Source organism: Sorex fumeus, unplaced genomic scaffold, assembly GCF_029834395.1.
Source record: "Sorex fumeus unplaced genomic scaffold, SorFum_2.1 ptg000063l, whole genome shotgun sequence".
NCBI lineage: Eukaryota > Metazoa > Chordata > Mammalia > Eulipotyphla > Soricidae > Sorex > Sorex fumeus.
The window spans coordinates 72,263,313-72,288,431 of NW_026606120.1; the positions used below are offsets into that span (position 1 = coordinate 72,263,313).

General features: G+C 57.8%; 2 protein-coding genes across 3 annotated transcripts; both read left to right on the plus strand.

Annotated features, from left to right (window-relative positions):
* Nucleotides 1-219: 219 nt before the first annotated feature.
* Nucleotides 220-6,711, plus strand: MRPL10 (mitochondrial ribosomal protein L10). Its single transcript, XM_056127445.1, has 5 exons — nucleotides 220-343; nucleotides 2,275-2,444; nucleotides 4,843-5,007; nucleotides 5,194-5,338; nucleotides 5,917-6,711. Exons 1-5 carry the CDS (start codon nucleotides 292-294, stop codon nucleotides 6,168-6,170), a joined length of 786 nt encoding a protein of 261 aa, XP_055983420.1. The 5' UTR covers nucleotides 220-291; the 3' UTR covers nucleotides 6,171-6,711.
* A 2,644-nt stretch (nucleotides 6,712-9,355) lies between these two features.
* Nucleotides 9,356-24,890, plus strand: OSBPL7 (oxysterol binding protein like 7). Of its 2 annotated transcripts, XM_056126812.1 has the most exons (23): nucleotides 9,356-9,518; nucleotides 10,653-10,789; nucleotides 10,909-11,034; nucleotides 11,160-11,213; nucleotides 11,671-11,784; nucleotides 12,267-12,377; nucleotides 12,460-12,571; nucleotides 13,283-13,386; nucleotides 13,638-13,730; nucleotides 13,821-13,953; nucleotides 14,031-14,125; nucleotides 14,242-14,337; nucleotides 15,690-15,827; nucleotides 16,248-16,344; nucleotides 17,148-17,380; nucleotides 17,473-17,610; nucleotides 20,046-20,109; nucleotides 20,206-20,284; nucleotides 21,320-21,464; nucleotides 21,541-21,685; nucleotides 21,775-21,901; nucleotides 22,435-22,557; nucleotides 23,861-24,890. In XM_056126812.1, the coding sequence occupies exons 2-23, from the start codon at nucleotides 10,715-10,717 to the stop codon at nucleotides 23,967-23,969; spliced, it is 2,511 nt and encodes an 836-aa protein (XP_055982787.1). In that variant the 5' UTR covers nucleotides 9,356-9,518; nucleotides 10,653-10,714; the 3' UTR covers nucleotides 23,970-24,890. The 2 variants fall into 2 exon arrangements, with proteins under 2 accessions (XP_055982787.1, XP_055982788.1); XM_056126813.1 differs by lacking the exons at nucleotides 9,356-9,518; nucleotides 10,653-10,789 and having other exon boundaries at nucleotides 10,915-11,034; nucleotides 11,733-11,784.
* The last annotated feature ends 229 nt before the right edge of the window (nucleotides 24,891-25,119 follow it).

Genomic DNA, 25,119 nt, shown 5'->3' on the forward strand with positions numbered 1-25,119 from the left:
AAAGAGCGGGGTCTGGAGACTGAAGGGTGTAGAGAGACTTTGCCGGCTGCAAACCGGGAGACTGTGGATATAAGTTCGCGTGTGTGTGTTTGTGTGTTAGTATGCGTGGGTGTAGAGAGAAAAAAGCCGTTGCTAGGACGCTGGCGTCGTTGCCTGGAGACCAGGGGGCGGGCTCGGCGCGTGCGGATTGCGGTCCAATGGGCGGCTCCGCCCACTGCTTCCGGCTCCAGACTTCCCACAATCCTCAGCTCCTCTCGTCTCGCCCGCCTCCCGACCCTTCTTCCGGTCGCGATGGCTGCGCCCATGGCTGGGATGCTGCGAGGGGGTCTCCTGCCCCAGGCGGGTAAGGGGTGGCCCAGGCTTGACTGAGCGATCCGGTCGATGCTCTATAGTCCTCGTCTCCCCTTCGCCACTGTTGATCTTCACCTGTAGCCTCTGACCCCGGACAGCTCCCCTTGACCCCTGGGCACCGGCTACTTCGCCGGAGGTCTCCTTCCTCCACCTGGTGCCTTGACTCCAGCCTCTAGTAGTAATAGCAACACAGCGATAACGCCCATGACAGCCACAGTGTTTCTTTCCCGCCGTCCAGTAACCTCGCCTTGATTGAGTGTTACCCACTACCCAGCCCTTAACCCCCCTCGGTCTCCTCTGAATCCACCTTGGCATTATGCCCCTTTCTTAGGTCTAGCTAAAGGTCGTCTCCTCAGGCCTACCCCTGTTAGAACTATATTGCACCTTTTTATCGAACCTTTCGCCTGTCATCTCTGTAGGCTTTTATTTGATGTCTTATTAGAATTCATAAGGGCAGAACCATGTGAGTTGGGCATTGCCAGCGGGTGGCCTGGTAACCTGACATGCAAAATGTATTTAATGGGTCACTTCTTTTGACCATTTTTCTCATTTGCATCCTATGAGGAGTACAGATTTCCAGCAGTCGGGCAGTCGTGTGCAAACCTTAGCACATGGGGGTAGCAGCAGCAGGGTGGATGGAAACAGTTTGTGGTACCCCGTTCCTGAACTGCTGGTGCAGTTGGTCCAGGATGGGTCCTGCAAGTGTGTGGTTTCCATGAGTTTCCCGGTAATGCAGGAGTGGCTGGTTGGGTTTTGCCAGCCACTGGCTTTGATCGAGGCTTCTTAACCTTTTTCTGCTCAGGATTCCTTTTCCCAAGAGAAATGCAACATGAGTGAGCAGTTCCAGAAGTACCTTGAAATTCATTGTATGGTTCAGAAACTTTTTTACTATTGTCAATGTTGTGTAATCCCCATATTCAGTTAGGTGACCCTCATCTGCTTAAATTTTAAGAATTTAAAATTAAAATTAAACTCCCACTTAAAATTTAAGAAGCTAGAACTTAGACAAAAGTAAGCTGAAACTGGGAGGGCTGGTTACCATGCTTGTAATTTTTTGTATGTTTGTATTTTAATTATTGTTTGGACCTCACCCTGCAGTGCTCAGTGCTCACTCTGAGCCCTGGGTCATTCTTGGTGGTACTTAGGATATTGTATGGGTGCTGGGGATTGAACGTGGATCTGCTGCATATAAAGCAATTGCCTTAATCCCTGTACTATCCAAACCTGTAAATAAAGTTTTATTGCAACACAGCTAAAACTGCTTGTTTTATATTGTCTATGATTACTTTTGTGACACAATGACAGAGCTGAGTATTCTCTGCTGAGCCTAGAAGACTCTCTAATTTATTTTGTTTTGCTTTGGGTTCATACCCACCAGTACTCTCTCCAGCCCACAATGCTTTCCATTTCCTTAGCTATTTAGGAAAAAACTTTTCTCGATAAAGAGGAACCCTCTTTTTTAAAAAAATTTGTTCAGGGGTCGGGAAGGTAGTACAGTGGGTAGGACACTTGCCTTACATGTGGCTGACCCACTTTCGATTCCAGGTTCAGTTCCTGGCATACAATATGATCCACCAAGCCTGCCAGGACTTGATTTCTGAGCACAGAGCCAGGAGTAACTGAGTCTTCCCTGAGCACTGCCGGGTGTGACCCAAAAACAAACAGAAAAAAGAAGTTCAAAATACCCTTTCCTTTTTTCTCATCTCATCTTTGTTCTTAAGGAAACATGGGAAAAATAGAAACCTCAGATACTCAAGTAATTCATCCGAGGTCACACATTGAAAGAGAGGGTTCAGAACTCCTGACTCCTTGTTTCAAGTTTGTGCTGAGGAGGTGGAGGATGCTGCACAGGAGACGGGCTTTTCGTTCATCCAGGCCAACTAGATTAGGAAACTGCGTCTCACACATTCCTTTTCCTTCCAGGCCGGTTGCCCACCCTCCAGACTGTCCGCTATGGCTCCAAAGCCGTCACCCGCCACCGACGCGTGATGCACTTTGAAAGGCAGAAGCTGATGGCTGTGACGGAGTACATCCCCCCCAAACCGGCTGTCAACCCAAGATGCCTGCCACTTCCTCCTAGCCCCCCCAAGGAGGTAAGGAGGAAACTGGGCATGTCATGTCACCTGGTGCTGGGCCAGTGACGGAAATGATCCTTAGTGATTGTAGTGATGTGAACCTCCAGGGCAGAGGCCCATCCACCACAGGGGGCTGTTGGAGAGATAGCACAGCGGGCTGGGCACTTGCCTTGCATGTGACCAACCTGGGATCAATCCCCCAAATCCCGTGTCGTCCCCAGAGCACTGCCAAGAATAACCCTTGAGTATCGTCCCCAGAGCACTGCCAAGAATAACCCTTAACTGTGGCCCCGAAACCAAAAACAACAAACAAGAAGGCAATGGAGGGTGGGGGGTAGGGGGTGGAGGGGAGACAGTATGGTATGTAGAATGGTCCATGTCAATCCACATGGACTTGCCACAGTCCAGGTATCTTAAAGAACCACCTGCATTTAGCTCTGCATTGGCCTTTGGGCTTCTGAATGCACAGTCCTTCAGGATTTCTTTCACTGTTTATTTTTTTTTTTCTTGCCTGGGGTGAGTGCTAAGGAATTATTCTAGGCTTTGTCCTCAGGGATCATTCCTGGTGGTGTTTGGGGGTCTTGCTTTTTTTTTTTTTAAAGCAGTGGTGCATGCTACCTCATCCCTTCAAAGCATCTAGAAGAAAACCTGCACTGCAGCTCTTGAGGCCAATGGCAGTGTGCAGCTGAGGAACTGGACTCCTAAGTGTAGTTTATTTTAATTAATTTAAATATAATTAGCATGTGCATATGTGGCTGGTCGTTACTGTTTTGGATAGAGCAGGTTCATACTAGCAAACCTTTCTTCCCTTTGACTTGGTATCTAATAAATAGGCTAGTATGTATAGAGATGGTATGTATTCACTTGTGTATAATATTTAAGTGGATTTCTGCAGAGGTCACCTGACTCCACTGTTTAAGTGTAGTTTAGAATCTGCTGTAGTTGGAAAAAGACTTCTCTTGTGGGACCAGAGAGAGATAGTACAGGGGTGAAGGCACTTGCCTTGCATCCCTCTGACCTGGGTTCAATCCCACATATGGTCCCTTGAGCACTGCCAGGGATACCTTCTCTAAGCACAGAGTCAGGAATAGCTCCTGAGCACTGTATATGACCCCCCTCACCCCCCCAAAGAAATGACCCCCCAAAAAAGTCTCTTGGCCCAGACAGGTTCGTTTAATGGACTGGCTTGCTTGCTTTGCATGCTGAATCCCCAGAGCCATGGAAATCCCCAGAACCCAAGTACCGCCAGCAGTGGCCAGTGAGCACTGCCTCTGGAATAGACCCCAAACATTTCCAGTGTGGCTCCCAAACAAAAACAAACAAAAAACCTCATGTCAGACACTTTATGGAGGTCTTAAGTACTTTCTCTAAGTTCCAGCTTCGAGGAGCAGTCTTGTTTGTTTTGGCCTCACCTGGTGGTGCTCAAGAAACCATGTGATGCTGGAGACTGAACATGCAAAGCACACACTCCATCTCACTGAAGTGTATCTTTCGGCCTGAGAAGCAGCATCTTGTTCTGTGGAAGTACCTCCTTTTAGATTGCGCACCCAGAAGAGTTATCTTGTATCTGGGCTGTTTGTTTATTTGGTTTTTGGACCACATCTGGCAATGCTTAGCATTCAGGAATCACTTCTGGTGAGGCTTGGGGTACCATATGGGATGTTGGGAATCGAACCTAGTACTGCCATATGCAGGGCAAGTGCCCTACCTACTATACTATTGTTCGAGCCCCTGTTTTTTTGTTTTTGTTTTTGGATCAACCCAGTGGTACTTAAGAGTTACTTCTGGCTCTTCACTCAGGAATTACTCTTGATGGGCTCAGGGGACTACATGGGATGCCAGGGATCGAGCCTGGGTCGGCCACATGCAAGGCAAATACCCTACCAGCTGTACTATCACTCTGGCCCCTCCAGCCCCTGTTTTTATTTTTTATTTTGTGGATGGGGTCACACCTGCCTGACTGATCTCAAGGCTTATTCCTGGCTCTACACTAAGGAATCATACCTGGCAGGGTTGGGTGACCATTAGGTTGGCTGCTGGCAAGACAAATGCCCTTCCTGCTGTCCTATCCCTCTGGCCCCTTATCTTGTATTTGTAACTGTCAAAATAACGAGAAAAGCGTCAGAGGGAGAATTGAAGTAACTTGGCCACTACTGCAGGCAGCTAGGGCTGACTGGCTCAGGTCCTGGCCATTCTGGGGCTGGAGCCTTCCCGGGTTCGAGTCACTGCTCTGCAGCGACTGTGAGAGTAGGGGAAGGGGACACTGTCTCTCAGGGTCTGGGCCCACCCCTGCAGGGACCCTTATCTTTTCCTTTTGGGGGGCAGTCACTGGAGGCCCCAGCTGCCTCACAGGCAAGAGGCGTCCAGGGAGAAAGAGCACCTTCCCTCCCCTTGCTCACCCCCTTTGTGTCTGCAGGAGACGGGCCTTATCCGGCTCCTCCGTCGGGAGATTGAGGCACTTTTCCGCAACAACCGCATGATCGCCGTCTGCCAGAACGTGGCTATGGGGGCGGAGGACAAGCTGCTGCTCCGTCACCAGCTGCGGAAACACAAGATCCTGATGAAGGTCTACCCCAACCAGGTGGGGCGCTGCGCCCGCCTCTCCCAGGAACTAGGGTGCCCGGCTCCCCCTGCCGCCCGCCACCTGCCTGGCTGGTGCCTGGATACCTCTGAGGGGTGGAGGTGACTCCTCCCTGCCAGCCTCCCGGGACCTGGGACTGGCAGAGGGGTCTCCCCACTCACCCCAGCAATCCCTTCTGGCCTCCAGATCCTGAAGCCCTTCCTGGAGGACTCCAAGTACCGCAATCTGCTACCGCTGTTTGTGGGGCACAATCTGCTGCTGGTCAGTGAGGAGCCCAAGGTCAAGGAGATGGTCCGCATCCTGAAGGGGGTGCCCTTCCTGCCTCTGCTCGGTGAGCAGCTGGGTTGGGGGGATCAGTCACACGCATGTGGGGGGCATTTGAGGGACAGGATGTTCAAGATGCTTTTCGTCTAGCTGCGGAGATGCTTAAATAGCCCTAAGGGCCGGAGAGTGGGCTTGCCCAATCCTCTACTCGCACCTACGGCTGACTCCCCAGAGGTGCTCCTGTGGAGAATTCTGCTTTCCTTGGGCTCGGAGGTCGCAGGGAGCAGAAACTTGTGTGTGATCCCCTCTTGCATCTCCCCATACGTGCAGTTCCTCAGGAAGGTTTAGGAAACGTAGTCTTGTTGGGGTTTCAGCCAGGTAGCCAGATGGTGGGAGCGAAGCATTAAGGAGGACGGGGTAAACATGAGGGGCAGGGGCGGGGTGCAAGCAGGAGCCAGATGGGGAGTCCAGCTGGGAGATGGCACTTAGGGTTGGAGCATAGTTTCCAAAGAAGAGTCAGCCAGGGCCATGGCCCCGGAACAGAGAGCGTGCCTCCCATGGGTGAGGCCTGGGGCTTGAGCCTGGCACTGCAGAAAAGGAGACTGGCATTCTTCAGGGGTTCCAGCTGCCTCTGTGTCCCCACAGGCGGCTGCATTGATGACACCATCCTCAGCAGGCAGGGCCTTGTCAACTATGCCAAGCTTCCCAGCCTGGCCTTGGCGCAGGCGGAACTGGTGGGCAGACTCACCCACCTCATGGCCCAGACCCACACCCTGCTTCAGAACCAGCCACTGCATCTCACAGCCCTGTTGGATCAGCACGCCAGGCAGCAACCCACAGAGGACCCTGCGGGGCCAGCTGAGGGGCAGCCAGCTCCTGGCACCGGGCCGGACTCTTAGCCAGTGTACCATCACTGGCCTGGCCACTGACAGCGACCTCCTCAGACACTGGCCCCCACCTCCACATCAGAACCAAGACCTCCTCCCTGGCCATCCCGATGGGGGAGCTGATGGGAGTGGGGTCTCTTTCGGCTCAAGATCAAGACAGCAGCAATAAAGCTAGTCCCTGGCTGTGTGCGTCCCGTCCCCCGGTCCCCTGGAGTCCAACCTGCCTGTTATTCACTGTGCTTTGGTCAGCCCCCATTGGAGAACCTGTGGTGGCACTGCCCTTAGCCGTTTTCATGTCTTGTTTTCTCACCACGTTAACCTCCCTTCTCGGCAGGGAGACTGTGACAGCAGTGGAGATGTCGATACTGTGTGCCTGCCTGAGGTCAGCAGGTCGTAAGCGGTGGGCCAGAGTGGTCTGAATGAAGCCTGTGCCCTGGCTTTCTACACCAGCTCCTCAGTGTAGGGGTCCCAGGTGTGTCCGGGCGTACTCTGCCCTCAGGCTGGGCCAGGTTTGGGAAGGTTGGGGGCTCTGCTTTACAATACAATAAAATGCATTGGGCTTTTGTCTATAAGCTTCTCAGCCTGCAACTTAATCTCTTGTTCCCCTCTTATCGTGTAGACCTTGCTGTGTGTCTTGCCCGTACCTACTCCCACAAGTGACACTCTTCACACACTGATCATCTTTTGCGGGTGGGGAGGAGCAGGGTTTGGGGTTTGGGCCACACCCAGTGGTGCTCAGGGGCTATTTCAGGCTCTGTTTATGGGACACACTGGTGGTCCTTGGGGATAATATGGTGCCCCACAGGTTTTTTTTTAAAGGCTTTCCACACAGGGGCTGGAGCGATAGCACAGTGGGTAGGGCATTTGCCTTGCATGCAGCAGACCCAGGTTCAATTCCCAGCATCCCCTAAGCACTGCCAGGAGTAATTCCTGAGTGCAGAGTCAGGAGTAACTGCATTGCCGGGTGTGACCCAAAAAGCACGTACACTATACACACACTCCTGCACACACATACACCTCACATACAGCCCCACATAACTACGCACACACCTACACAACACAGCTCCACATACATCGCTACACACATATACCCCTACACGCATTTCTACACACATCTCTACACACACACACATCCCTACACTTACACATTTCCTACATTTACACACATACACGAGCCCGGATGAAGCCCTCTCATTAATATAAAAACCTGGTTCCCTTTGGTCTGGAGTAATAGCACTGCGGGTAGGGTTTGTCTTGCGTGCACCTGACCCAGGTTCAAAGGGTATGTGTGTAGGAGTGTGTTCTGTGTAGGGGTGTGTATCTGTATAGTGTATGTAGGGGTGTACGTAGTGTATGTGTGTAGGGGTGTGTAGTGTGTATGTGTATAGTGTATGTAGGGGGTGATGTGTAGGGTGTGTGTGTATAGTGTGTGGTGGGGTGTATGTGCATATAGTGTGTATAGGTGTGTATTTGTATGTAGGGGTGTGATATAGTGTGGGCATATAGGGGTGTGTATAGTGTGTGTGTAGGGATCTGTATAGTGTGTGTGTAGGGATGTGTGTAGAGGTGTATGTATAGTGTGTATATAGCGATCTATGTAGGGGTGTATGTATAGGGGGTGTATAGTGTGTGTGTAGGGGTGTGTGTATAGGGTGTGTGTGTAGGGGTGTGTATATTGTGTGTAGGGGTATGGGTGTGTGTACAGTATGTAGGGGTGTGTGTATAGTGTGGGGTGTATAGCGTGTGTAGGTGTGTATATAGGGGGTGTGTATAGTGTGTAGGGGTGTGTGTATTATGTGTAGGGGTATGGGTGTGTGTACAGTGTGTGTAGGGATGTGTGTATAGGTAGTGTATAGTGTGTGCATATAGGGGGTGTGTATAGTGTGTAGCAGTGTGTGTATTGTGTGTAGGGGTTTGGGTGTGTGTGTAGGGGCGGGTGTATAGTGTGGGGTATATAGTGTGTATTGGGTGTGTATGGCGGTGTGTATAGTATGTGTAGGGGTATGTGTGTGTAGGTGTGTGTGTGTGTATAGGGTTATGTGTGTGTGTGTGTGTGTGTGCGCGCGCTCGTGTGTGATCTGTTTCCTCGGGGGCCTGGAGCCATGCCACAGCTTCCTTCGCCCTGGGCATTTCCCACTCTGGCAGTTACCGTCTGCAGCAGCCTATCCAGGACCAGCTGTCCACAGTGCCCAGCTCGTACCCAACACCCAGAGATGCCCAATCAATGGACAGTGACTTGACTTAAGAGGCCCTTGAGGCTCCTGGATGCCAGGGCTGGTCTGGCCAGCATTGCCCAACATCCTGCCGACTTCCGATTGTGCCAGTTGCTCCCCGCCCTCCTCCTGGGGTGTAGGAGCAGTGTGGGGCTCTGAAGGGAGCAGAGAGCATGGGCAGGGTGAGCTAAGGCCCAGGTGGGTGTGTGGGGGCAGCGACCTTTCTAGAGCGGAAGAAACCTGCACTGCACCCGCCCACTGGCAGCCTCAGGCCCCACAGCTAGACTCTTCCCAGAAAGCGACTTCTCTGAGAGCTGTCAGACTTTTTCACATCAGAGTGCGTTATAGATTTTTGAAAGAGCTGATTTTTCACTAGAATCACGCAACCGGTTCGGACCCTGGGGTCAAAGTGCTCAGCCTAGGGAAGGGGACAAGGGGCTGCAGAACAGGTCCCGCCTCCCGCTGGCTCCTGCCCTGCTCCTGTGTGGCTGATCTGCCCTTCTTCCCCGGGCGCTGTCAAACCCTGGCTGCCCTGGGGGAGGATCACCCCTAATAGCTTTGATGTGGGGGTCTCTGGCCGGCCCTCTGGAGCCTTGACTTCCCTGGACCGTGCTCTTGGCTGGTCTACTGTGGTCCCCATGGGGCATCTGTTTCTTCCTCTAACCCGATACCTTTGCTGGCTGCAAATTGTGCAATCTATTTTCAGAAGTAAAATGAGAAAATGGCCTCGTGTGCTAACAACTAAGGTCAAGGCCAGGCTGCTGGAGTAAATCCTTTACCAGTGCTGGCCCGAGGCCCTCTGCTCCCGGGTTCTCAGTGATCTCGCTGGAACTCTGCCCGGCGGGGACTGTGTCCCCGTGTCCCCACTCCCAAGCCACGGCGCTGGGGAGTCCACTCAGCCCTGAGTCCTCCGGGGAGCAGGGGGGCAGAGCTGAGCGGCCGGCGCTGGCGGGAGGAGGGGCCGGGGAGGGGGAGGCAGGGAGATCCGGCTGGAGGGGAGGCTCCGACGTCGCCTTCCTTCCTGGTTCCTGCAGCAGCTGCTGCCGCTGCTCAGCCCCGCGACGAGGGAGCGGGCGACCCGGAGACTGTGACTCAGAGGCAGCGCGGCGCACGGGCCAAGGAGCACGGGGCGTCCATGGACCCTGGGGTAAGGGGGCCGGCTGGCATCAGCTGACATGCCCCGAGAGAGCTCCCTCCCACCTGAAGCTGGCAGCTCTGCCCCTCTGGGGACCGGGATCAGGAATGGAGATGCCGAGGGGGTGCCCACCTGGCTCACCTTCACCCCGCACCTTCCCACTGGGAGCCCCCCCACCCGGTGGCAGTGAGGGGTCCGGGCCCCAGGGGGCCGGGCCGAGGGCACCACAGCTCCCTAAGACTTTGGGAACTTTCAATGGCCAAATGGAGGAGTTCTCCCCCCCGCCGTCTCCCCGGGATCAGCCTCCTGCAGCAGGGGACCCCCTATCCCAATGGCCGGGCCACTGCTGCCCCTCACGCCCCTGACCCCACCTGGGCTCTGCCCCTCAGATACCTGCCAGCGCGCTGAAGGGCCGAGCGGTTTCCCAGCCTCGGGCCAACCTCGCCCCTCTGGTCCCCTCCCCCGCTGCCTCATGCATTATTGATCTCCCGGCGGAGCCGGCAGGGCCCGGGCTGCTGCCGGCTGCCCGTGCGCACCGCGGCGGGACATGTGTGCATCTGGCGCTTCTGCCCAGTGCCCGGCTCTGGTGGGTGCTACCCTGCCCCACAGACTGGGAGGGTAGGAAAGGGGGCGGTGAGGCTCTCAGTGGGAGGAGCTGAGGGTCCAAAGTGGGACTTTTAGGGGGGTGTTTGATGGGAGGAGTTAAGGGGAGACAGCGGCCGTCTTGGGCCTCTATCTAAGAGGCCAGTTGGGTGAAGGCATGGGGGGGGAGCACTGCAGAAGGCAGAGCCACGGTCGGGCAAAGCCCTAGAGTGGGGGTGCAGGGGTTCCAGAGGAAGGGGAGCCGGGCTGCCATCTTCTGGGTCCAGGCTCTGAATTCCTCAGTCCTTTGGGGGATCACTCACGCCCCACTCCCTGGTTCCCCGCAGGACAGCCTTCTGAGAAAGCACCCAGGGTTTCCTGGAGCCCCGGAGTGTGTGTCCAAGGTGGGGTGGGGCATAATTTTGGCGGTTTCCTTTGCCTGGGGACACAGTGGGACACACCCAGGGTGTGTGTGGGGGGGCAGGTGAGCGGAAGCTGAGCCCTGGAGGTGTGAGAGGGAGGAGAGTGATGGCTGTGCTGTGCTCAGGCTCTCTTTCCTCCCAGGGCCCCCTCAGACCAGGTGACGCCCACCCAAGACTGCCTTAGGGAGGGGCTGTGCCTTCTCCATGGACTTCCAGGAGCGGGACCCCCCCTCGCTGGCCGAGAGGACCCAGTCTGCGAAGTCCAGCAGCACCCAGCAGGTTTGAGGGGGCATGAGCTGGCTGTTGTTGGCTGGTGGGGGGTGGGGGGAGGTCTCCCAAAGGGGGAGGTTCAGCGGTGGCCTCCCCAATGGCTCCTCCATCTCTACCCTCCACTACAGGCCTCAGAGCTGTGGGAGGAGGTAGCGGAGCCTCGGGGCAGGCAGGGGCCTGAGGGGATCATGCCGGACCGGCAGGAAGGTCACCTGCTCAAGAAGAGGAAGTGGCCTCTGAAGGGCTGGCACAAGGTAGGCGCAGGGCCAGGGGTTGGGCCGGATGGGTGCGGGGGAGGTGCGGGTGCAGAAAAGAAAAGGCCACGTGTGTGGTATTTCTCCCTGCCCGCCTTTCTCTTGGCCTCCTGGGACCATCACAGAGATACTTTGTTCTGGAGGATGGAATCCTGCACTACGCAACCACCCGGCAAGATGTGAGTTGGGGCTGGTGCGGGCGCTGGGGGGTAGGGGGTTCAGGTAGCCCAGACCTGCCCTTGGCTGGCTGTGGCATCTTGCGGGGGTGTCTCGGTTCCCTCGAAGATGGGGAGAGTGGGACCACCTGAGTGGGAGGTGAGGCCCCCCCCAAGTGAGGAGTGAGTGTTGGAAAGGTGGGGCCTTGCCATCCTCCCTGACATTTTGTGTGTGGGGGGGGGCAAGGTGCCTGGTGTTCCCTCCCCAGCTTTGGGGATCCCTGAGGGGGGCAGAGCCTTCCTGGCTCGTGGCTCTCTCAAGCTTGGAATGTGAGTGGACATAGCAGGATGCTCTGCGCACAGGTGGACGCTGTCGTGTGACCTTCTGGTGGACTCTGCCCCAGACCCCGAACCAGGACAGCTTTGGGGCAGTGGTGGCCTCTGAGCCTCACAGCAACTGTCCTTCCCCCTCTGCCCCCAGATCACCAAGGGGAAGCTCCATGGCTCCATTGATGTCCGATTATCCGTCATGTCCGTCAACAGAAAGGCCCAGCGCATTGACCTGGACACTGAAGACAACATCTACCACCTCAAGGTGACAGTCCAGAGCCAGGGGGCAGCTCGGCGCCCTACCCTGGCAGCCGGCGAGAGAGGGCAGCAGGGCTGGGGTCTCTGGAGCATGGTAGACCTGTATTTGAAAAGAAGGGATGGAATAGAAGCTGGACCAGAGAGACAAGACAGCGGGAAGGGCATTTGTCTTGCTTGCACTTGACCTAGGCTCCATCCCCGGCATCCCAGATGGTGTCCTGAGCACCGCCATGACTAATTCCTGAGTGCAGAGCCAGAAGTAACCCCTGAGCACTGCTGGGTGTGGCCCCCAAACCAAAAAATAAACAAATAAGTAAATAACAAAGGAGAGCCGAGGGCAGAGCATTGCTGGGGCACAAACAGGCCAAAACCAAGACCCAACTCTGGGGGGCTGTGCCTGCCCCCCACAAAAGGCCACTGCACACGCTGGGCACTACTACCCCCTGGCTGGCCTGGAAAGCAGTTTTGCCTTTCATCCTCCCACTGCAGATCAAATCCCAGGAAATGTTCCAGAGCTGGGTGGCCCAGCTGCGTGCCCACCGCCTGGCCCAGCGCCTGGATGTGTCACGAGGCTCGCTGCCCAGCACTGCCCACCGGAAGGTAAGACAGGGCAGGAGTGGTGGTGGAGGGTGGGAATCCTGGGACTCAGGTGCTACCCTTTCCTCCCTTGATTCCCGCGCAGGCTCCTGGTGCCCAGACAGCAGCGGGTACTGCAGCCATCCCTGGGCTGGGGCCACGGGAGAAGGTGTCCTCCTGGCTGAGGGACAGCGACGGGCTAGACCGCTGTTCCCATGGTGAGCAGCACCTCTGCAGGATGTGGGGTACCCATGATTGTCTGGGTGGTTTTTGTTTTTTGTTTTGGGGCCACACAGGGCAATGCTCAGGGCTGAGCCTTGGTTCTGCACTCAGGAATCACCCCTGGTGGTGCTCTGGGGCCCCTATGAGATGCCGAGGATCGAACCCGGGTTGGCTGTGTGTAAGGCAATTGCCATCCCCGCTGTACTTTCTCTCCGGCCACAGTTGTCTGAGTGGTGGTAGCGGTCAAGGGGGTTTGTGACCTTCATCTCCTCCTTAGGGGGCCTCAATCTTTCAGAAGATGATGGGGTTCATGCGCCTGAGCCCTTCCTTATACCAGGCTGGGATGCACAGAAAGGAGGCTGGTGTATGTCCCTTCTTGGGGCCATTCCCAGAAGCTCCAGGGAAGGGGGATACTCAAGAGTTGGGGGTGGGGTGGGGCTGGACTCTTGTCCCACAAGTAGGAAGTGCAAGCCAAGTGGAGAGCAAGCAAGCGAGCGAGGGCCCCTAGTCTGTAGGAGATCCCAGGGGCCTGGGGTTCTGGTCTTCCTAGAAGGCCAGAGCCAGGAGTGGGAGTTGCTGGGGGTTCCTGTAGGGGGGCGGAGGAAAGGGGCCCTATTTCCCTGACGGTTACAGGCGACCCTTGGAGGGCAGGACTTGGGTTCCAGGCCAGCGCTGGGAGAGGGATGCCCTGGTTCTTCTCCCCACAGAGCTCTCTGAGTGCCAGGGCAAGCTCCAGGAGCTGCACCGGCTCCTCCAGAGTCTGGAGTCTCTGCATCGCATCCCCTCCGCCCCCGTCATCCCCACGCACCAGGTTGGTCTGTGCTTCTCTCCCCTCAAGCCCCCCCCTCCCCCCATCGCCCTCAGTCCCCCGAGCCTCCTGTGGAGTTCCTGGACAGCTGCCTCCTGCCCTTGTCCACGCTGTCTCGTAATTCTCTCTGCCCCCTTGGAGCCACTCCTTTCTGTACCCACACACCCGCCGGCGTCTCTGCCCCTCCTCTGTGGCCAGCTGCCTCTCCCCGTTTCCCGATTCTGAGCTGACAGTCCCCCACCTGGGTCCTCCAGGCCTCGGTGACTGCCGAGAGGCCCAAGAAGGGGAAGCGGACGAGCCGCATGTGGTGTACCCAGAACTTTGCCAAGGACGACACCATCGGACGGGTGAGGTGGGGTGTGGACCCCCACGTTGCCGCTGCTGGGCGGGAACCTTCGAGGAGGCTCTCCCCCTCATCCCCTCCCATCCCCCCACAGGTCGGACGTCTCCACGGCTCTGTCCCCAACCTGTCTCGCTACCTGGAGTCCCGGGACACCTCGGGTCCCCGAGGGCTGCCGCCCCCCGACTATGCCCACCTGCAGCGCAGTTTCTGGGCCCTGGCCCAGAAGGGTGAGTGGTTGCTGGAGGGGTGAGGGGGACAGGTGGGTAGCGGAGAAAGGGGGCTCACGGCCTGCCCCCACCCCCAGTACACACCTCCCTCAGCAGTGTCCTGGCCGCCCTCACCACCGAGCGGGACCGCCTCCGAGACCTGCACCAGGGCTCTGAGCTGCCGAGGCTGGGGGTGAGGCTTGGGGGCCCTGGGGGCCAGTGGAAGGAGAGGACTCCAGGGTGTGGGGGGTTGGGGGGGGCGAGACTGATCTACAGAGTTGACCCTGGTCTCCCCTCTCCCCTGCACAGGTCTCTGAGGCCTCCACCGCCTCGAGGCGCCTCCACTCTCTGTCCATCTCCTCCGACACCACTGCGGACTCCTTCAGCTCCCTGAACCCCGAGGAGGTGGGCCTGGGCCTGCGGGGTACTGGGCTTCCCCTGGGCCACCCCTCCCGGTAGGAGAGTGGGGGTGGGGGTCAGCAGGTCTGCCCGTAGCCTGCTCGCTCAGCACTCAGTGTCCCTGGCCACTCAGCAGAGAGTCATTTATTATTTGGGCGTGGGGGGGTGGGGAGGGTCATGCTTACAGGAATGACTTCAGGCTCGGTACTCGGGGGTTATTCGCGGCACTGCCTGGGGGGACTGTGTGGTGTTCAGGCCTTTTGCTTGCATCTCCCTGGCCCTGCTGAGCTCTCTTTTTTTTCTTTTCTTTTTTTTTTTTTCTTTCTTTTTGAGCCATACCCAGTGATGCACAGGGATTACTCCTGGCTCATGCACTCAGGAATTACTCCTAGTGGTGCTCAGGGGACCATATGGGATGCTGGGAATCGAACCCGGGTTGGTTGTATTTAAGGCAAACGCCCTACCCTCTATGCTCTCTTTCCAGCTCCCTGCTGGACTCTTCGATTAGGGCCGCTCCCAGCACAGCTGGGCCTGGTTGGGACATCGGAACCACCTCCTAGTGTCAGGGGCCGCCAGGGCCACAGGCAGCGGTGTTCGTGTCGGGGTCCTGGAGTCCCGGGACAACTCAGGCTAGGCTCTAATGGTGGCCACCCGAAGGGCAGGTACTGCCAGGACCCAGGCCTCATGCATGAGACCTCTGTGGTCTCCCTTGAGCCCACAGCCCAGCCTGGGCAGCAAAGCAGACTCCCACAGGGTAGCCAAGGCTCAAAAGAGCCTGGGCTGGAGCGATGGTACAGCAGATGGTACAGTGGGGAGGGCTCTTGCTCTGCACGCAGTCGACCCTGGCCCGATCCCCTGAGCACTGCCAGGACAGATTCCTGAGCACAGAGCCAGGAGTAAGACGATGTGGTTCCCGAACAACAAAAGACTCAAAGAAGGGCTGGAGTGATAGCACAGCGGGGTAGGGCACTTGCCTTGCCTGCAGTCAACTGGGCTTTGATCCCCGGCCTCCCCTGGTGTCCCCCAACCCTGCTAGGAGTCATTCCTGAGTACAGAGCCAGGAGTAACCCTGAGCAGTGCCCCCTGCAGATTTGCATCAGGCACCATCACCTGCTGGTGCTGTGCCTTTGTCTGCAGAGTGGGGACTTCCTTGCATCGAGGGCCAGGGTTGGGGTGGGGTACAGAGTTGGTGCTCCCAGGGGGATGCCCGGGCCCCTTCCCCCTCCTGTGCACCCTCTCTTCCTGCTCAGCAGGATTCACGCACCCACCACAAATCCAGTTCCAGCTTCCCTCTGGGCCGCGGTCAGGTCCTGGGGAGCCCTGCCTGACCCCCGACTTGGCTTCTCTTGCTCCCATAGCAGGAAGCTCTGTACATGAAGGGGCGCGAGCTGACCCCGCAGCTGTCCCAGAGCAGCGTCCTGTCCCTCGCTGACTCACACACAGAGTTCTTTGATGCCTGTGAGGTGCTCCTATCGGCCAGCTCTTCCGAGAACGAGGTAAGGGTGGGGGGAAAGAATGGGAGAGGGTGGGGTTCCCTATTCCTGGGAGATGGCTCCCAAGGCCTGTCACCTGCTGGTTTCACGCAACCCTGCTCAGAAATCTCTGCTGGGCCCTTCCTCCTGGATGCTCTGTTCGCACTGGACTCTCCACTTACGCTGCACGCCAGCCATTGCCCTGGGACCTCATTTTAGCCTGTGCTCCTTTGACCCCTACCCCTGACTCTGGACCTCAGACCCCATTCCCTTTCCTCGCGTCCCTCCCTGGCTTTCTCCTTGAAGTGGGGGAAGCCATCCTTTTCCCCTTGGAGGATGGCCAGACACCCCCCACCAGCTAGCACCCCAGGACAGCATCCCAGGGCTCAGACCCGCAGAGTCCGTTCCCTGTGCACTGCCTGCCTGTCCTCTGTCTCGGCCCAGGGCACCGAGGAGGAGGAGGAGTCATGTGCCAGCGAGGTCACCACCAGCCTGTCAGAGGAACTGCTGGAGCTCAGGGGGGTGGAGCCATGGCAGAAAGGTGCTGGGGGTTGGGGACAGGGCGGTGGGCATGGGAGAGCCACAGGCTCAATCCAGGGAACCAGGGCCCTCCAGGAGACTGTCCTTTGGGACAACTGCCACTGAGGGCTCTGGGTGCTGATCCCAGAGGCAACCCCAGGAGATGAAGCTAAGCTCTGAGCGCTGGAAGTTTCCAGGTTTGGGTTAGACTGAGAGCTGGGGAATGAACTTTCTGTAAGGGCAGAAGGTCCTATTTCACCACTCTTGTTTGGGAGCTGGGATTTGGGCTGCACCCAGCCGTGCTCAGGGGCTATTCCTGACTCTGCTTAAGAATGACCCCTGCTGGCACTCAGGGGACCAGATAAGTGCCAGCGGGTTGAACTGGGGTCCACTGCTTAACACGGCTAGTGCCTGACCCCCTGCATGTTACTCTGGCCCCTTTTCTCACCACCTTTTTACGGTGTGGTTTATACTGGTCATTTTACTTCTTGGAACCTGTTCCCGCACCTCTAAAACGGGTAGAATCATCTGCATTCTGACATGGGTTGATGAAAAGAAACAGGCAGCGGGGGGCTTGGGAAGGTCTTCTGGAGTACAGGGCTGGTGGCAGTGAGGAACCTGTCCCCCTGAGTGGTCCAGAGCCCCAGGCTCAGCTACCCCCATCCCCAACCCAGAGCTCTTCCAGAATCAGGTTGTCAGTCGCCCTGTCCCATCTGTGTGCAGGCGCAACAGGCATCTTGCAGGGTCCAGGGGTGCTGCGTCCAGGAAGGAGGATTCCAGCGGCCCCGGGGCCCTGGGGTGTGTGTGTGTGTGTGTGTGTTGCAGGCAGAGCTCCTGGGCCTCCCCGTCGCCGTTGCCTGCCTGCCGCCAGCGGCCCCGGGGCCGACGTGAGTCTGTGGAACATCCTGCGGAACAACATCGGCAAGGACCTGTCCAAGGTGTCCATGCCCGTGCAGCTCAATGAGCCGCTCAACACGCTGCAGCGGCTGTGCGAGGAGCTGGAGTACAGCAGCCTCCTGGACCAGGCCAGCCGGCTGGCCGACCCCTGCGAGCGCATGGTAGGGCCCCTCCCTGGAGCCCCGTGCTGCCGGCTGCTCGGGGCGGGGCGGTGCCAGCCCCGCTCCCCTGTGCCTCCCCTGCGCCCCTGCAGGTGTACGTGGCCGCCTTCGCCGTCTCCGCCTACTCCTCCACCTACCACCGCGCCGGCTGTAAACCCTTCAACCCAGTCCTGGGGGAGACTTACGAGTGCGAGCGGCCCGACCGGGGCTTCCGCTTCATCAGTGAGCAGGTGGGTGTGGGGGGCTGGGACCCTGCTCGGGGGAACGTTTGGGGGCCCGGGACCTTGCTCGGGGGAACATTTGGGGGTCCGGCTGTGCGCCAGGGGACCGGAAACCCCAGGCCAGAACCAGGAAGTTGCAGGATAGGTCCTAGAGCAGGGCTCACGGGGACGTCTTAGCATGAGTTCCAACCCCGGGTAGGAGGAAGAGATGTTTCAGGCCAGCTCAAGGAGCCAATGGAAGATCTTTTGGAACAGAGACAGGCTGGAAGACAAGGCAGGGCCAGACCCTGAGGAGCCCTGCAAGGAGTTTGGGTGTTATTTTTTTGGGGGGGGATGTATTTTGTTTTGAGGTTCCAGACCTAAGCATGGGTTACTACTTCCTGTTCAGTCTTTTGGAGAACCCTGTGGTGCTGGGGATCTAGCTGGCTCCTGCAAATAGCTCTCTGAGCTATTTCCCCACCTGGAGTGTGTTTTTGTTGTGTATGTAAACCCGAAGGACATTGGAGCTTTTAGAAGGTTCCAGCAGTGGAGTGACAAATGTAGAATTCACTTCATCAAGGACTCTGGGCAGTGGTGTGCGAAGGGTCAGAGGAGGCCATTAGGTGGCCATTCCCATCATCTCGAAGGCACATGCCTGGCTCTTAGTCTCTGGCAGACGGTTACGGGGGAGGGTGGATTCAGGAGCTATTTATGTGTTGTCCCTGACCTTGCTTGCGGAGGACAGAAAGTTTCTCTGAGGTGGTCGATGAGAAGGAGATGTCTGGGGCGGCCTCTGGTTTGGGGGATTCAGCGGTATGTGGTCTAGTTAGCAAGAGAGGCAGCATCTGGGCCAGGTGGCTGAGTCAGGAAGACACCTTGGCCCTGTGTGCTAGGCTTCCAGGCTTTGCAGGGAGCTGGGTGTGGCTGACAGATGGGGGTCACCACTTAGATGTTGGGTGGAGTCCCAGGCTGCTCCTGGGAGGGGATGGCCATGGGCCAGGGGGTGTCCTTGGTTTCCTGAGTGAGCACAAGCTCCAGAGAAAGGTGGGGGTGAAGTGAGTGTAAAATAACAGAGAGAGATGCAGGTTGTTTCCAAAAGAGTTTTACCACGAGCAAAGGAGGAGAAGGAGGGAGAGAGGATGGCAGCCATGGGGGGGGGGTGTGCTAAAGGCTTGAGGCTTTTCTTGGGGGGAGGGAAGATCAATGATTCAGACCTCAGGCCTAGACTGTGATGCAGCTCAGACGCAGCCGTGTCAGGAACAACCAGAGCTGCAGTTCTAGGGTGGGGGAACTCAGGACCCGAGCCCCGAGCCATCTCCCTAGCACCAAGGCACTTGGTTTGAATGTTTGAGTGTTTTGAATGTTTGGGGCCTGGATTGTGGCTCAGCATCGAGCAACTTGCCTTGTATGTGTGAAGCTCTGGGTTCGGTCTGTGGCACCTCAACTAACAGCAAAAGAATCAGAGGCATAGATCTAGCGGTGTTTGGAGGTGCGTGCAGTGTTCGGCGGGCATGGTGGCTAATGAATCCTGGCCAGCCGGCTCTCTGAGGCCCCCCGGCCCTCCAGTGTGTGTGCGGGGGCACCTCAAGAAGGAAGGACTTCCTCTGGAATGGAAGGAGCAGAAGAGACTTACTGTCCCAGGATAAACCTAGAGGGAAAGGCTGCAGGTCTGCGGGAAGGGTTGGCAGGAACCAGGGAAGAACCTGGCAGAAAGTCCAGCTCGGGAGGGGGGGGCATGTGGGCAGCGGGAGGAGTTACTGTTGCTCCTTGGTGTCCTCCCAGATTAGGAATGGTGGGCAGCCTTGGGTGCAGGCCCCCAGGGGGTGTAGTGAGAGCTGGAAAGATGCCGTGGAACTAGCAGATTTCCAGTGTGTGCCGTGTCTGGGGGGGGGGGAGGGGGAGGCTGAGGAGCAGGGAGTGGGGGCACAGTGGGGGAGGGGCCATGTTGGGTGACGGTAGGAGTTGGCAAGGGTACTGGATGGTGGGAAGTGAGGGAGCTGTCCCCACTGGTAGGACGGGAAATGAAGGCAGAATGGGAGTGACTGGCCACGACAAAGCTTGGTGTCTCTTTGGGGGTCAGGCAGGGGACCGAGGCAGGCTGAGGAGCCGGATTTTGATGGCCCCATGTGCAGCCCCTCCAAGCCTCACAGCCAGGCCCTGGTGGGGCGTGGGGCGGAGGGTGGAGGGGGCTGCTCAGTGTTGAGGGGGAGGCTGGTGCGTGTGAGGGGCCCGGGAGAGGGCTAGCTCTCAGAGGCTTTGCAGGCTTGATTGGGAGGGCCAAAGAGCGGGGCAGTGGAAAGGGAGACCCAGGGCTTCTGGTGGTCTGTGGAGGCGGCCAGGGATGAGGGGGAAAAGACTCCTGGATTGGGCTTCTGGTTTCCAGGGGAACCGGGGAGAGAGTCAGAGCCTCTGGGGCCCCTGGGTCAGAGGGGACAGCTCACGGTATCCTTTCTTTGCTCACCAAGGTCTCCCACCACCCCCCTATCTCGGCATGCCACGCGGAGTCTGAGAACTTCATCTTCTGGCAAGGTGAGGGGCGCGGGGATAGGGTGGAGGGCAGGGGAGGGGCTGGCACCCCCTCTGGCCTGATCCCTGCCATCCCCCCTCATCCCAACCCAACTGCAGACATGAAGTGGAAAAACAAGTTCTGGGGAAAATCCCTGGAGATTGTGCCGGTGGGGACTGTCAACGTCCGCCTGCCCAGGTGAGTGTCCCCAAGTGCTCAGCAGCCAGGCCCAGCAGGTGGGCGGGCACCAGGCTGGCAGGGGCAGGGCAGAGAAGACTGGCCTGGCGCGCCTGGGGAGTTCACACCTACATTTACAGCAGCTGCTGAGAACAGTGAGGAGGCGGGGAGCCAGAGGGCTTATCGAGGTCATCTGACGCGATGGCTTTCGCACTTTTGACTGTGACTCACAGCAGGAAATGCAGCACAACACACATATAGGTGTGTACACGCACACACACACACACACACAAACACGTACATGCACAGGTGCAGATATAGGCGCACACATGCACAGGCACACACATGCATAAACACAAGCAAGGAGCACGTTCATATGTGTATGTACAGGCACATAGGCATACATGCACAGACATACACATGCATAAGCAAACACATAGGCACACACACAGGTGCAGGTACACACGCGCACATGCCCTAAATTGATTTTAGGACAAATTAAACAGTCTTTTAGCTGGTTTTACAGGGAAGAGGCTCTGTTGCCAGGAGCTAACTGGATGCCTGTGTTGGGGATATCCTGGATTTGGGGGGTACTAGCTGAGAGTTTGGTTCTGCTTAGTTGATCGTTCTGCAAGCAGCAGACAGAAGTGGTGCCTTCTTGAGTGAGAAGGGGCTAGGGGGATAGAGCTGGCCTTGGCTGCCTATACCTGGCACCCAAGGGCAGGGCAGAGCAGGGCAGGGCAGGGTCAGGCCTGCTGTGTTCTTAGTCACAGGCCTTCAGCTCTAGAGGCTTTAGAATGAATGGAGAGGTGTTAGCTGAAGCCTTTCTCTCCAGTTGCGCTGTGCAGAGGCGGGGTGTGCGTGATGCCACCAGGACCCGGTGGTGCTGGGCACTGAGTCTGGGGCCCTGGCCCCGATGCTGCTCAGCTTTCTCTGTGCAACACCCTTCTCAGCTGCAGGAATCAGGGCTTCCTGCCCTCCGGGCTCCCTGGCTAGGCTGAGGCGGGGGTGCAGCTGTTTTGGGGCCTTCTGCTGCCCCTGTGCTGTGTCTCTCAGGTTTGGGGATCACTTTGAGTGGAACAAGGTCACGTCTTGCATCCACAACATCCTGAGCGGCCAGCGCTGGATCGAACACTACGGGGAGGTGCTGATCCGGAACACGCAGGACAGCTCCTGCCACTGCAAGATCACCTTCTGCAAGGTGGGCTCCCACCCCGCCCCCCGCTGCCCCGTGGAGGGGGCACCTTCCTAAGGCCCCTGTCCCGCACCCTCCTAAGGCCAAGTACTGGAGCTCCAACGTCCACGAGGTGCAGGGCGCCGTGTTCAGCCGGAGCGGCCGTGTTCTCCACCGACTCTTCGGAAAGTGGCATGAGGGGCTGTACCGGGGTCCCCCGCCCGGTGGTCAGTGCATCTGGAAGCCCAGTAAGCAGGATTACCGGCAGGGCTGGGTGGGAGTGAGGGCAGCTCTGGCACAGTCCCTCTGCCCCAGCGCCTGGCCTTCCCCACTCCAGACTCGATGCCCCCAGACCACGAGCGAAACTTTGGCTTCACTCAATTCGCCTTGGAACTGAACGAGCTGACGTCAGAGTTGAAACGGTCGCTGCCATCCACGGACACGCGGCTCCGTCCAGACCAGAGGTGAGTGCCAGGTGTCCCTCTCTGCACTGCCAGGGCCCCCGCCCCACCCCCCTAACCCCCTGCCTCGCCTTTCCAAGTAATGGCACTATGTCCTTTTTTTTATTTTGCTTTTTGGGTCACATCCAGCTATGCACAGGGGTCACTCCTGGCTCTGTACTCAGGAATGACCCCTGGTGGTGCTTGGGGAGCCCTATGGGATGCTGGGGATTGGACCCAGGTTGGTTACCTGCAAGGCAAACATGCTACCCGCTGTGCTATCACTCCGGCCCTCTGTGTCCTTTTTCTTTCTGCTTGTTTTGGGGCCCAACCTAACGCGAGGCTCTGGGCTTACTCCTGGCTCTGTGCTCAGGGGGGCCATATGGGTTACCGGGGACCGAACCTGGGTCGACCCTACTGGCTGTCCTGTTGCTCCAGCCCCTGGCCTTGAGCTGCCTGTCTGCAGGCAGAGCTGGCCAAGGGATCAAGGCCTTGGGCCGAGGGACTCCTTGGGGGAGAGAGGGGAGGCGACTTGGCTGATGAGTCTGGGTGCTCAGGTACCTGGAAGAGGGGAACATACAGGCTGCTGAGGCCCAGAAGAGACGCATCGAGCAGCTGCAGCGAGACCGGCGCCGAGTGATGGAGGAGAACAACATCGCCCACCAGGCGCGCTTCTTCAGGTGCTCCTGCCCCCCGCCCTGCGGCTGTTTCTCAGGAGCCTGGTCTTGTCTTTGTCTCTGGGTTCTGGGTCACACCCGGAAGCTCAGGGCTTCTTCCGGGCTCTGTGCTCAGGGCTCGCTCCCAGTGGGGCTTAGGGAACTCCACGGGGTACTGGCGATCAAACCCATGTTGGCCATGTGCCGACGAGTCCCTTAACCTGCTGGGCTATCACTCTGGCCCCTTGGGTGCCTGATCTTTCTGTTTTCACTCCCCTCCACCCTGCCCTGCCTTTGCTTTGCAGATGATATTGTCATGATGACCGGGGGTGACACCCACGCTGGCTGTGGGATCACACGTTTAACCGCGGTGCTGACCAGTGGTCGCACGTGGGGGTGCAGTGCTCGCACCCGTGGCCCCTGGGCTTGCTGAGGCCATGCTCCTTTGGTGGCAGGGCTCGCCCACATGCTCTCACTCGTGGTGATGGTGGCAAGGCTGTGATAGGATACCCCCAGGTGGTTGGTGCCCCTGGAAGCCAGGGAATGGGGTGATAAGCAGGACTGAGGGCAGGAATGGTGCAGCCCCTCTGTCCTAGATCCTTACCTCTAAGATTCGATGTCCCCAGGCCCCAAACTGGAGTTAGCACCTCCAGACCCTAGACCAGAGTTAGCACCTCCAGGTACTCAGACCAGAGTTAGCACCTCCAGGTACTCAGACCAGAGTTAGCACCTCCAGACCGCAGGCCAGAGTTAGTGCCCCCAGGCCCCAGGCTCCCACTTTTATCATTTTTCTGACTTCACTCACCCCGTGTCATGGTGGTGCCCGTTCCTGTTCACCAGGGCTCATGTCTTGGCTGTGATGCTTGTGCATCTTCCGTAGTTGCTGTGCTTGCCAGGAGCTATGCCCCTTTATGTGATGTGCGCACACACCTGGGTATGTCCCCAGGGTTTGTAGATTGCAGAGTGGCGGGACCATGCTCGGTGCACATAGGCAACTGGGGATTTAAACTCGTGACCTTCCTCCTGCAGGCAGGCACCCTAAGCCCCAGCACTCTCTCGCCAGGTTCCTCACATGCCTGATCTGCATTGTTTGGTTTGGTTTTTATTTTGATTTATGACCTACCCGGAAGCTACTCCAAGCTCAGTGCTCAGCTGGCTTTCGGTGATGCTCGGGGAACGAGGTGGCTTGGGAGTGGGGGAGAGAGTAGAAGCTGGTTCCCAACGTGCAACACCTGAGCACACGCCCTTTGAGCCCGTGGCCCAGTTCCAGGCACCTGGTCCTCACTGCGGCTGTTCACCTGTCCCCCTCCCTGGCCTCTTCTTGCAGGCGGCAGACGGACAGCAGTGGGAAGGAGTGGTGGGTGACCAACAACACATACTGGCGGCTGCGGGCTGAACCTGGCTACGGGAACCTGGATGGGGCTGTGTTGTGGTAGCCCCGGCCTTGGGGCAGGAGACCCGGCTTCCTGCCTCCTGCCTCCGCGCCCACAGACACATGAGTGAGACCAGGCTCCTGGAGGACCGAGGGGCACCTCTGGCTCTGCCTGCTCCCCTCTGCTGGCCAGGGGGGCTGCACACCCCAGCACATCGCCCACCCCGTGTCCGGGGTGGGAAACAGAATTCCTGCTCTTCTAGTCTCGTTGTCCCAGACCACCGGCATGTAAGACCCTTCTTGCTCTGTCTTCCCCCTCTCTCTCCCCCTGGTCACCTGGGGGAGACGTCAGGCTCTCCAGGATCTGTTCCCCATTTCAGTGCCTTCCTAGGACACAGGGGACTCCTTGATGCTCCCCAGGCTTCCCATGCCCAGGGCCCAGCCTCAGCTGTGTGGTTGGATGCGTGAAGGAGAGGAGAAGGGTTTCTCTCCCCCCCTTTGCTCCTGTCCTGGCCTCATGGGGCTCCCTTGGCTCAGTCCCCAAACTGCAAAAACGCCTGCAGCTTCTAGCACCTTCCTTGGTCCCCAAGTGGTTTCCTTCAGACCCAGCTCAGTGGATCCCCCAGAACTGATGAAACCTCTCCAAGAGGTGGGGAGCTGGCGGAGCAGATAGGGCACCTGGCTCCACACCCCCACCCCAATGTGTGAGCTGTTGTGTGTGTGTGTGTGTGTGTGTGAGCTGTCACATGTGTGTGTGTGAGCTGTCACATGTGTGTGTGAGAGAGCATGTGTGTGTGCATGCATGCGTGTGTGTGTGTGTGCGCGCGCGCTGTGTGTGCTGTATGTGCTGCTCGCGGGCGAGCGGGGTCCCCAATGTAGCCGGGTGCCGTGCTGCTGCGCGCCCCCCACCATTGCTGCTCATTCTTGCAGTCTGCCTCTAATGACGGTGAATGGCTGTGACATTCCAAGCGCCAATAAAAATTGTCCCGAATTTTGGCCTGCGACCATTCATTTGAAAAAGAATGAAACAGGGGCCAGGGAGCTAGTACAGCGGGTAGGGCACTTCACACGGCTGATCCAGGTTGTATCCCCAGCACCCAATATGGTCCCCTGATCACTGCCAGGAGTGATCCCTGAGCACAGAGCCAGGGGTAAGCCCTGAGCACCACCAGGTGTGGCCCAACCCCTCAACAACAACCCCTGAAACAAAGCAT